Source organism: Mesocricetus auratus, unplaced genomic scaffold (genome assembly GCF_017639785.1).
Source record: "Mesocricetus auratus isolate SY011 unplaced genomic scaffold, BCM_Maur_2.0 Super-Scaffold_100008, whole genome shotgun sequence".
Taxonomy (NCBI): Eukaryota; Metazoa; Chordata; class Mammalia; order Rodentia; family Cricetidae; genus Mesocricetus; species Mesocricetus auratus.
The window spans coordinates 80890848-80903313 of NW_024429192.1; the positions used below are offsets into that span (position 1 = coordinate 80890848).

Here is a 12466-nt window from a genome sequence, read left to right on the forward strand (position 1 = left end):
CTTCTGGTCTCACTGAGCACCAGGAACTCCTGTAGTGCACATACATACAGGCAAAACCCCTATGCATATAAAATAAGAATAAATAAATCTTACAAAATAAATAAAGCCCTCACACTTCACTAAATCTCGCAGGAGACTCTTTCAAGGGATGAAGGGGTTTCCCACAGATTTTCTCAGGCCAGAAGACCTCAAGGAAACTTAAGAGCACTATTTGACTATAGAGGCTAAAAACAGAAGGAATGACTTCAGAAATGTGTGTGGGCGTGGTTTTTGTGCAGTGCAGTGAATTCCCAGGAAATCCCATGCAGCCCACAAGGCTCTTGAGAAAATTCTATCAGTGGAGATGGCCCAGACTGAACAGGACAAGGGGTATACAGTGAACAGAAACTGACAGGACACTGGTTGACAAACACACTGTCACCAAAAAGGATGGGTGCCCCAATATAGAAAGGAGGACCCAGCAGGTGGCATTAAAGGTGCAGGGGGCAGGGTCAAGAGGTTATCCCCAGGCCTGGAAACTTCATCCAAAAACTATGGCTGGAGTTTATCTAAGTGGATTTGAAAATCCCTTGGGACCAGTGACCCTGTTCAACCTCCCAGTGGCCCCTTGCTAACACTGTCACTTGTGTCTGTCTTTCCCACTGCAGGATGGGGGTGATGGGCAGGCAGTTTGGTTTCAAAGGTCCGAAAAGGGTAAAAACAGTGCCAAAGGGGCTGGAGAATTTGCTACTCTTCCAAAGGACCAGGTTCAATAGTCAGCACCAGGCAGCTCATGACCACTGGTAACTTTATGGACTTTACCCAGAGCCCTCAGCCACACCTCATTTAACTTAATGAGATGGTTAGATATGGGGCTTAACCTGATGACACCAGATGACCTTTGAGGTAGGGTGAGTGCATCCTGCATGTGAAACACAGGACTGGAGCACTGGGGTCCAGGCTGGATTGTGGGCACCCAATGACCCCACCTCCAATATGAATGAGACCTGTGAAGATGATATCATTCCATGATCATGGTCAATTATATGGCAAAAGAAATTTCTTCAGTTATAAATACATTTGATGGGTTGGTAAGCTGGCTCATCAGGTAAGAGAACCTGCTGCCAAGCCTGATGACCTGAGTTCAATTCCCTGAACCCACATAGTGGAAGGAGAGAACTGAATAGAGTTGTCCTATGACCTCCACGTGTGCCATGTCACACGCAGAATAACAAATGATAATCTGTTCACACAGGCTTACTCAAAAAGAGATGCTCTAAGTGATAACTATCACAAGCAAACACATGAGCCTGTGTGTGTACTCATGCGTGCATGTGTGTATGTGGAGGGCCCAGGTCAGTATCAGCATCTTCCACACTTGCTCTTTTTATTTTTTGAAACATGGTTTCTCAATAAGCCCAGAGCTCACTAATTCAGCTAATTGATAGCCAGCAAGCCCCAGGGATCCTCCTGAATGCTGGGGTTGTAGCCACATGTTTGCCTATACATAGCTTTTACATGGATGCTAGGGGTCTGCACAGCAAGCACTTTACACACTGCGCCCCCTCCCCAGCCTACATGAGGCTTTCAAAACATAAAAGAAGCTGAGTACTCAGAGAATAAGGGGGAATTAATTTGTCCCACAGGCCTGAAGATGCCAGGCCCTTCGGAAAGCTGTATTTAAAAGTGCTCTTGGACTTCAAACCTTCGAGTGCTATGACACAGAGAAGGTGTCATGGCCTTTCAGCAGTCATTCCTTCCTCTCCCAACACTGTAACCCCTGTGCCACTGGAGACACCATTTTCCTGTTTCTATTGCAGACAGACTGGCCTTGTGTAAGTTCCAATTGATGAAAGATGAAGGATGCTCTTGCTGGGATATGCTCCATGGGAGAAGGACACCAGAGTGAAGATAGTGATGGTTAAGCTTCATGGCAGCTGGATTTGGAGTCACCTAGGAGACACACCTCTGAGTCTGGGAGGGAGATTCCTGAGAAGTTTAACTGAGGAGGGAAGGCCTACGTGGAATAAAGGGCAACACTATTCTAGGGCTGGTTTAAAAAAAGGATAAAGAAAGTCAAGCGCCAGAATTCATCTCTCTGCTTCCTAACCAAATACAAGATAGCCAGCTGCCTCATGTTCCTGCTGCCAGTTAGGTCTTCTCTCACCGCCACGCCTCCCCTGACATAATGGACTGTCCCTGCAACTTGAGAGCCCAAATAAACTCTTCTTTAAGTTGCTATGGCTGTTAGTTTCTTCAACATGACACAATCCAAAATCCCCTCTGGCCATGGCTGTGATGGTGGCTCTGGACTGCATTCACTGAGGTGGGAAGACCTGCCCATTATAGGTAGCACTTTTGCCCACTTGGGGGATCCTGGATTGTATAAAAGTGGATAAAGTGGGCCAGTGAGATGGCTCCATGAGTGCTGGAGAGGTGGCTCAGCAGTTAAGAGCTCTGGCTGCTCTTCCAGAGGACCTAGGTTCAATTCTCAGCACCCACATGGCAGCTCACAACTGCCTGTAACTCCAGTTTCCAGGGGATCTGATGCTCTCATACAGACACACATACAGGCAATACACCAATGTACATAAAGTTAAAATAAATTATTGAAAAAAGAGAAGGCTTAGTGGGTTAAGGCATGCATTACCAGCTATGACAGACTTGTATCCCCTAAACCCTAAGCAACAAGAAATTCTCCCTCAAGTTACCCATTTAAAAAAATATGTTTAACAGATTTTTTTGTTATTTATGGATGTGTCTATTGTGAACACCTGTGTAGGCAACTCAGGAGGTCAGAAGAGGGCATCGGATCCCCTGGATCTGGAGTTACAGGTGGTTGTGAATCAGCTGGTATGGGTGCTAGGAACAGAACTCAGGTCCTCTGAAAGAGCAGGAGGCATTCTTAACCCATGGGCCACCTCCCCAGTCCCTTAAATTACCTCTTGCTTTCTGATCACATCAACATGAAAGTAGCTAACACATGGAGATATTTGGCTCTTTCCCCCAAATCACCCTGCCCTCAACAACCCTGAAGAAGAAAGGTGTGAACCAGTGAAATGGGACCACAGGTGGACACAGCCCAGGGCTCCGGGGACCCAGGGAGCCACCCCAGTAGTCCTGAACGTAGCACCCAGTATGTGAAAAGAAACAGGCCTGTACCAACTCTAGTGATTCTCTGACTCCAAAGGTTCTGCAAAGTATCACCTTCAAGTACTGCATTTATCCAACATGGACATGGCCACTGCAATCTCTCCCACCTTTCTTCACAAAAGATGACACATCTTGAGTCATACTGCCATTTTTAATTTAACTAATCGCCGTGATGGCCACTGTTGTCAACTTAGTAGAATCCAGAGTCACCTGGGAGGTGGGCCCCTGGACATGATGGGTTATGTTAACTGAGGTGGCAAGTCCTGCCTACTGTGGGTGGCACTATTCCCTGGCTGACACCTTGGAGTGTACACATGTAGAAAGGGAGCTGAGTAGCAGTTTACATTTGTAGTTCTCTGCTTTCTGCCAATGAAGTGTGTTTGCCTGCCTCCTGCTCCTGCCTCCATGCCTTCCTTTTGAATCTGAAGCCAGAACAAACTTTTTCTCCCTTGGATTGCTTTTTTTAAAAATTTAGAAATAATCTTATTTTACATATCAATCCCCCATTCCCTCGCCCTCCCATCCTCCCATGCCCCCCACTGATCCCCCCAACCCACCCCCCATCCACTCCCCAAGGACAGTGAGGCCTTCCACGGGAGATCATCAAAGTCTATCACATCATTTGGGGGAGGGCCTAGATCCTCTTTTATTTATTTGGGCTGCAATAGTAACCCTCCATAGGAAATGGGCTCCCAAAGTTCATTTGTGCACTGGCTCCACTGTTAGAGGTCCCATAGACTGCCCAGGCTTCCTAGCTGGCATCCACATTCAGAGGGCTTGGTTCGGTCCAATGCTGGTTCCCCAACTTTACGACTAGGGTCTTTGTGCTCTCACTAGGTCAGGTCAGCTGTTTCTATGGGTTTTTCCAGCATGGTCGTCTCCTTTGCTCATCCCTCTTCCTTCTCTGTGGCTGGATTCCAGGAGTATGGCTCAGTGTTTAGTTGTGGGTGCCTGCTTCTGCTTCCACCAGCTACTAAATGAAGACTCTCAAGTGGCTTTAGAGGGTTAGCCCATGATCATCATGGTGGGAAGGAGACAGGTATGGCACTGGGGCAGTAGCTTATGTTCTGACCCACGGGCAACAGGCAGAGAGAGACACTGGTCCTGGCTTGGGCTTTTGAAAGTTCAAAGCCTACTCCCAGTGACAAACCTCCTCCAACAAATCCAAACCTCCTAATCCTTCCCAAAGCAATTTCTCTCCCTCCCTTGGATTGCTTTTATGAGGTATTTTATCACAGCAAATGGAAAGAAATGAATACAATGACTTTTGATCTTTGGTTTGTTTTGAGACAGGGTCTGGTTAAGGTGTCCAGGCTGGCCTGGAGTTTGCTATTTAGCCCAAGCTGGCTTTGAACTTGGGATCTTTGGTAATCTTTTGCTTTAGCCTCTTGAGTGCTGAGATTCCAGGGGAGAACCAAGGCACCGGTCATGTTACACAGTTTTAACTCTGAGTTTCACTGCTTTACATTGTATTTAAACCTTATATAGATCACATTACACTTTACATATTTTGGGAGGATTTGCTGTCTTCCTCGGCATGACCATCCATCTTCATCTTCATGGGGTGCATGATGTTTGATGTCATAGATTTAGGATGCTTACTTGAAAAAGGTGTCCCTAGTTCACCCCACTGATGGTTATGTACACTGTTTCTACCTTTGAACTATCATCTTCTTGGTTGCTATCAGACAAGAGTCTCTAGGACTTTTCTAACACCATGCCATCAAAGTTAAGTATTGTTTTTACATAGCACACTACTGGTAACTAGAGGGTGTGTGGAGTTCTCAGTCAAGTGGATTGATCAGCAAGATCAAGCATATTGGCACCCACAGTATGATGCAGAGACCTGAGAATTTTTAAAAAAGTGTGGACCTATGGTGAAATGCCCATGCTATTGTTTATTGTAACTGTTTACTGAGAAGGTCTCACTATGTAGCCCAGGCTGGCCTTGAACTCTGGCTCCTCTTATCTCCACCTTGAATGCTGGGATTAGAGGCATACATCACCACACCTAGCTTTAATTTTTTTTCTTGTGTGTGTCTGGGGGATGGAAAGAGAGACAGAGACAGACTGACAGACAGACAGACAGACAGAGACAGAGAGAGAGACAGAGAGAGAGACAGACACACAGACACGGAGAGAGACGGAGACATATGTATGAAAGTGGGCACACATATACCACAGTTAGAATACAGATATAGAGGTCAAGTTTTAGTAGCCTGTTCTCTATTTCCATAGTGGGTTCCCAAGATCAAGCTAGAATCGTCAGGCTTTGTTACAGCAAGTACCTTTACCTTCTGAACCATCTTGCCAGCACTGGCTAATTACTGATTTCTAACTTATACTACTAGAGTCATATGTTAATACTTAGAAATAGGTTGACCCTTACTTTCTTATTTATCATGGGCTTTATACATGCCCAGTAGTCACCAGAGAATGGTGTGCATTTGCCAGTTGTTGAATAGAGGGGTCTATGATAAATATACATGGGATTATCATGGTCAACTTGCTGGGGGTAGGGAGAGCGATAAATCCAGCCCAAGCCATCTGCTGCTGTATTAGCTGTCTCTTCACTCTACAGGGCAGAGTTAAGTGGTTGTGACAGAGAGCATACGGCTTCCCAAAGCTGAAACTATTCATTGGCCAGGAAAAGTTCAGCAACCATGACACTAGGCTGCCCACAAGCTTGGTGTTAGTGAAACATTGATTTTAAATGTTGTGTGGTAATGGCATACTTTGAAATCTGTTAATTTTTGCTTTGCTATTTTCAGTTGGAGCTAAGCATTCTTGGACAAGCATGTCATAAAGCACCCCACTTTCCTACCATGGTCTCCCATCATTAATTTGGGGCCCTCCTGTCCCTGTCACCATGCCAGTTTCTTCTTTTCCTCACTTGCATTTCAGGTTTGCATTTTCATGTGCTCACATTCTGAACAGTTTCTTCCATTTCAGCAGCACCCCCAGCACCCCATACTGACATCTCCACTTCGCTGCAGCTCCCCCCTCCTCCTAGATACTCCTCTCCTCCACACTGGCAATCTCCACTTATATGGCCATGCTCCTCTTCCTCCAGGACAATATCCATGTAAGCAGTCTATCCCTGCTGCCCCCAAACCCATCACACTCCTTCAGATGTGACTAAACAGAGACTGGTCACCAACTCCCAAGCTCCAGTCATCTTCCACCTCAGCATCCTAAGGGCTGTGATTACAGCCATGGCACCACCACGCCTCGATTCCCGTCTTCCTTTTTAAAGTCTTTCCTGAGTTGATATTTGAACCCTTTGTGTGTCCTCCACAGGAATTACACCTTGCACTTTCCACTTCATAAAGTTGGAAAAGTCACCAGTTCCGCCACCTCCTTCAGAACAGTGAAGGAGTTCTGGGCCCAGGGATGCAGCTCAAAGGTAGAGCACTTGCTTTGTGCATATGAGGCCTTGGGTTCCGTTAAAAAAAAAAAAAAAAAAGAACATCTGAATTCTTACATCAGACTTAAACATTTGGCCAATGTTTTTAGTTCCAGGTTGTTTGGTATTTATTTTTATTATGTTTATAATGGAGAAATACATTATCTGCTTTTAAAATAGCACTCGAAAATACAAGGAGTACAGATACCACGTAACAGCAAACTCCAGGCAGGAGACACTACGCACATCACATGAAAAAATAGTCTGGTATTCACGTAATAAAAACTAGACTTCAAAAGTCCCAAGTTTCCAGCTTGGTAAAAAAAAAAACAGATATAGTTACACAAAACATTTAATAAACAATTTTTCCAATGTGTAAACAAAATGAGACTAAATTTGTGCCTGGCAGTCTCGACCAGACACCGTGGCTATTGAGATGCAGAAGCCATGTGCTTTTCACCTGGTTTGTTATACTGGTGGAAAGGCAAGGTAAACTTGCACAGGGCGCAGGTGACAGAGATCCGCAAGTCTAGGTATCAGAAAGTCTCAATTACTGCATAGCTTTAAAGGAAAAAAGACTATATTCCAATACAAAAAATTAATCTAGAAGGACAAGGGGGCAGTAAACAATTTTGGTTTGACCTAGGAGAAAATGGGCAGAATAGAAAGGAACAGTCTTAGAGGGATGGGGAGGGACAGACCGGACTGCCTGGAGAACCTACTGTTTGCTGTGTCTGGACTAAGGAAGACTAAGCTATCATTCAACGATAGCCATTGGTCCTCATGGTTCCTACCTATGGGGGTTCTGTGGCTTTACTGAAATGCGGTTTTTAACTTAAATGTATCCCTAATATTTGGTAAAAGAGTAGAAAGCTGACTAGATGTCAAGCGCTTTGTGGAAATTATTTTTTAGGACTAGACACACAAAATCCAATAAATTCTGGTACTGCATTAAAAAAAAATAAAACATGGCTTAAAGTTCTTGTAAAAATGCCTTTTTGCCTAATATTTAAAATTGGAAACTAGTTTTCTTCCCAAGCAGATACTCTGTATTACAGAAAATCTCACATCTGTGGTGATCAAGAAACTGAGGTCGGCAGTTTGTCTCACAGACAGAACACTGACCCACCCAAGTGAGATGTTAACCCTGGAGTCTGAACCTGGTGTTTTGTGCCACGACACAGAACTTTTGGATTCACACCGTGGTTTGGATATTAATATTCTGGATTTTAAACAGCATGCATGCGTGCTTGATACAAAAGTAAGAGGATGAAGGCAAAAGGTTTTCTGTTTGAGGACAAATGGTTAAGGGCAAAAGAATGTGAAACTCTGAGAAAATACCTAGTTGCTGATTATACAGTCTCCAAACAATTCTACAGATAAAACCCATATACCATTTCTTGATCTTGTCCCACAGAAACCAAAAACTTAGTAATTATGGTTTTGATGTCAAATAAGTGCCCTAGGAGTTGACATTCCATTTTAAATGTGCAGCCACCTCCTGGGAACTGAGATATATTACACAAAATAGCATGCAACTTTAAGATTAGTAAAGAAACCTTTTGAGAGAAAAAAAATTCATGAAAATTCACCAAAGTGGAAAGTCAAAAATTAGTTCTAGTCCTAATGGAAAAATTAAAAATCCCATAAAGTGCATCACTAAAACAAGGGGTTCTGATAGTTTGTATTGCAAGTTTTCCCAACAATGGATCAAACATAAATCCAGTATTAATGTCAGTCATGGACAGAAATGAACATAGCTGGAGGGGATTTTTCTCTTTTTGAATAGTAGTCCTTTGAAAAATAGCTACTAGTGGCATGTTAATAATCTGAAGCATGAGTAACAGTACTTCTGGTTTTCAATGTTAATCTGGACTTTGGTTCAAGGTTAGGCCAGTAAAGAAAGTTACCAATCAAGTATGATTCTATCTTGAGTCACATCTAGACTGTTTCCCTCATTTTCCTTTAACATCTGAAAGCAACAAGATGAATTTGCAAGAATTTGTGTAAGGGCCTTTGAGGTGGTTTCTATCCATTCAATCTGTTTTATTGAACTCTCAATAAAAGGAATAGGATCTCTAGGAAAAACAGGGATATTGGGCTTATCTGTTCCCAGGTGTTTCCTGAGAGGCCAACAGAGAAGCTGCTGTCTGAGTAGTGTCTGAGCTGCACTGGTCTATCTGGTTCCTCCCCTTCTGTTGGGTTTCTTGTTCCCTTCTTATCAGGTGAGAAGGTCTTCTAGACTCCTAGTATAGGATTGGGTATGTTCGTTGCTGTATTTCCTGAAGGTCTAGATGGATGGTTTACCAGATGTGTTGAAGAAACCACTCTGGTCATTGTTGGCTTAGGTGGTGGTGAAATGGTAGGTTGTGAGGGAATCTGAGGAATGCTTTCACTCAGGGCAATCCCCGAGTTTTCTATGGGCCTCACATGCTGCATGGAAACTTCAGGAAACTGTATGTTGGTCACTGATGCTGTCATAACAGCCAGAGCAGGACTGCTTCTACCCTGAGGGTTCCCAGTCAGTGGGCCTGTCTTTATAGGGCCAGTCGGTGAAGGTGCAGACATGCTATTTTCACTGTCCACAGACAAGAGAAGGCTGCTGTCATTCACGGCTGTCAATCTTACCCCTTCTGTTAAATGGGTTTCCTTTTTCTGAAGAACATGATTTGGAAGTAGCTGATGAAGTTCCTTTCTTCTTACATGCATTGCAGCAATTTTCATATCCATCTCAAACATCTTACTATTTATTGCTTGTCTGTAAACTGTATCTGTGAAAGACTGAATATCATAGGTGAGATCAATACTGAGAATTTCAGAATTTTCTGGCTTCTTCAACACTAACCCAATCACCCACATGGTACGAAATTCTTCCTTATCAACATTTTCTTTGGGAGCTGGAAATGACTGGGGATTCACATGTGCCAGAGTAATGAATTCATTCTTTTCCAGGCTCCCAACCAGGATTCGGATCTTTGACTCCACCAAGCCCACCCACTCTAAATGTTGTTTCTCTGTTGGTGCACTTGCCAGAAGTACAATATAATGCTTGTATTTTTGAAAAAAGCTTGGAGCTTCAAAAAGTTTGGACCATTCTGCCTTATTCAGCAAAATTTCATGTGTTATAGCAAGCCCTTGTTTAAACTCCTCAATCATGACCATCCTAGTTGAAACAGACACATTGTATGTGGAGTTCTGCTGTGGATATGCAGGTGTAATTATAGGCATAAGATGGTACCTGTCACTGGGATTCACTCTTGGGTCCCACACAGGCAGGTTAAGATTTCGTTCTTCCGGTTCTTTTAACAACACTGGATTTGGCCATTCCCATTCAGAAAACACCAAGAAAAATTTACGTACTAGAGTGGATGCTATTGCATTTGGATAAAGCTGGCAAGTTCTTGCTACTAGCATAGCCCAGGAAACACCTCCAAGGAAACCCAATATATTGGAATAGATATTGTGGCATTTGGCCCATAATTTGATGGCTCTCAGTGTTAACCTGAAGCTGTCAATGTTTGGTACTAGATGTAAAATTTCATCAGTTACCCGGCAACCATTAAGGCTTCTTATGCACCTAATATCTAAATTTTTAAGCAGACTATCATCTCGTAGGTCCAAATCTTCCGGAATAGTCTGCAATGCTAATCTTGCGAACAAAATATCAATCTCTATCCCATCAAAACATAGTTTGATAACCGGCACAAAGGCCTCCTCAACAGCTCTTAAATCTTTTACTTCCTCCTGTAGCTTCAATTTGTCATAGAAGGAGGTGAAAAAGTCATTTCGATCCACGTGTCTTGGTGCAACGCACAACGCATCGATATCGGCACCTTTGGTGTGTACTCCTAGTCGGTAAGAGCCAAACGTAAAAATTTTCCCCCCAACATTCTCAATTACAGCTTGTGGAAGATTCCTGCTTTCACTGATTTCTCGGATCCATTCCTTCACCAGATTATTTAATTTCTGCAAAATTAAAATCCTGCGCTGCAGTTCCTCTTCCTCTTCAAACACCCCGAAGGGCTGGAGCGTCTCGATCAGCTTCTGGGTGAGTTCGCGGTCTGTGTCCTTGGGGGCGGCCAGGCTAATGGGGGACGATATGCCGTACTGCTTCGGGGCGGGAGCCGGCTGTTGTGCTCCTTGGGTGGTCACCGCAAATGGCATCATCTCTAGCTCCCGCGCCGCCAGGGCACCTGCCCCGCCACCGCGACCTCGGCGGCCTCTGCTCGGCTCATGATCCGAAGGCGCGAGGGGCGGGCTCCTGCCGGCCGGCCCTGTCGGCCCCCGCTCCGCTCCGAGCCCGCCGCCTCAAGCGCTTCCCCTGGTACCCCTCCGGGCCAACATGGCGCCGGGCTCCTCAGCGGTCGCGTTCCAGAACCGACGGCGCACGCACGCGCCTGCGCACCGGCCGATGCCGCTGCCGCTCTCACGAGATTGGAGGAAATTCTCGCGCTGGAGGGCTTCCGGAAGAGTCACGCAGGCCCAGTCCCGCCCGGTAGTGAGAAGTCACTTTTTTAGGGAGAATGCATGATCCTGGAACCTCGAGCAGATTCCAGAGGATGCTCCAGCTAGACCCAGAGTGGCAGTGGCGCTCTCCCCAGGCCTTGGTGTCACTGTTGGGCTGTTTCTGGTTTCCTTAGTTCCTGCTGAAAAGTTCCTATCAAGCCAAACTATGGCCCTTTGGTAGTCTTCTATCAGGCAACACTCAAATCTCTGTCCTCAGTGTCCCGCGGTCCCGAAACTGTTGTGTGTACAAGGTAAACAAACCTGCTGATCTTATACGGGCATGCTGGGATTCCTGCATCAGAGTGCAAGTCCTTTTCATTTCATGGCCTCCATAAGATTCCCATGCCTGCGCTTGGAATATGCTCTTGGTTCTCTTCTTTTAGATATAGGATAAACCACCACATTCTCCCCATACCCCGGATCTGTGCTTGCTTGTTCCTGGGTGATGCCAGATCTCTCACTTCTCCATTCTCACTTCAATTGTATGTAGTCTGCAGTTTATACGGCACTGAAGTGCCCTGTTTATCTATTTTAGTGGTACTGGGGATGAAACCTAGGGCCTTGCACTCTACCGCTAAGCTAGAGTCCAAGCTGAAGTATTTTTAAAAATACTTACCTCTTTGTTACTAGAAGCATCACTGTTCAGTTTCACTCCTGTTACTAACAAAAAACAACTTAGGGGTAAAGGAGTTTATTTGGTTTACAATTCCAGTGTACAATCAGTTACAGGGAAGATGAGAAAAACTTTAAACACTAGTCACATCACATTTGCAACCAAGGGCAGTGAGAACAAATACATCCATACTTGCTTGCTGTCACCAAGGAGAAAGATTCCTGTTTATACACTTCAGGATCCCTTTCTTGGGGATGGTAATGCCCACAATGGGCTGGATCTTCCTCTATCAATGACAGCCCCCTACAGACACACCGACAAGTCAGCCAGATCTAGATAATTCCTCATTAAGACCCTCTCAAAGCTGGAGAAATAGGTTAGGAGGAGAACTAGAGGAGTGCCTACTGTGTTGCTTTTCAAGGGTATGAAATTGATTCCCAGCTCAAAATCACCTGGTTCAATGCCTCTGGCCTCTGGGCTCCTGCACACACATCCATACACATAATTGAAACTGATAAAACTACACTTTTAAAAGAAAGGAACTTTTTTCTAGTTGATTCTAGATTATGTCAAGTTGACAGTTAAAGCCAACCAGCACAATTATCTTGTCCTTTTAAAACTACACCTCTGTTTTTGTAAGTGATACTCTGCTTTCCTGTTTTCTTTCTACCACTTCTTCAAATATGGTGAGCAAGCTTTAGTATTCTATAGCCAGTAATGCCCTGAGAATGCTCAGCAGCAGCTAATACAGGCAGTTGACATGGGTGATTGGCCTCAATCTCTGTGGAAAAATATGTGCTTTTAACCAC

The 12466-nt window shown here is 44.6% G+C and overlaps 2 protein-coding genes across 2 annotated transcripts in view; both read right to left on the minus strand.

Moving 5' to 3' along the window:
* Radil (Rap associating with DIL domain) overlaps positions 1–12466 on the minus strand; it is a 63398-nt gene that overhangs the window by 34688 nt on the left and 16244 nt on the right. The window lies entirely within an intron of this gene.
* Positions 9143–10935, minus strand: LOC101823667 (poly(A) polymerase beta). Its single transcript, XM_021232964.2, has 2 exons — positions 9777–10935; positions 9143–9319 (listed from the first exon to the last, which is right to left on the minus strand). The coding sequence occupies exons 1-2, from the start codon at positions 10703–10705 to the stop codon at positions 9286–9288; spliced, it is 963 nt and encodes a 320-aa protein (XP_021088623.1). The 5' UTR covers positions 10706–10935; the 3' UTR covers positions 9143–9285.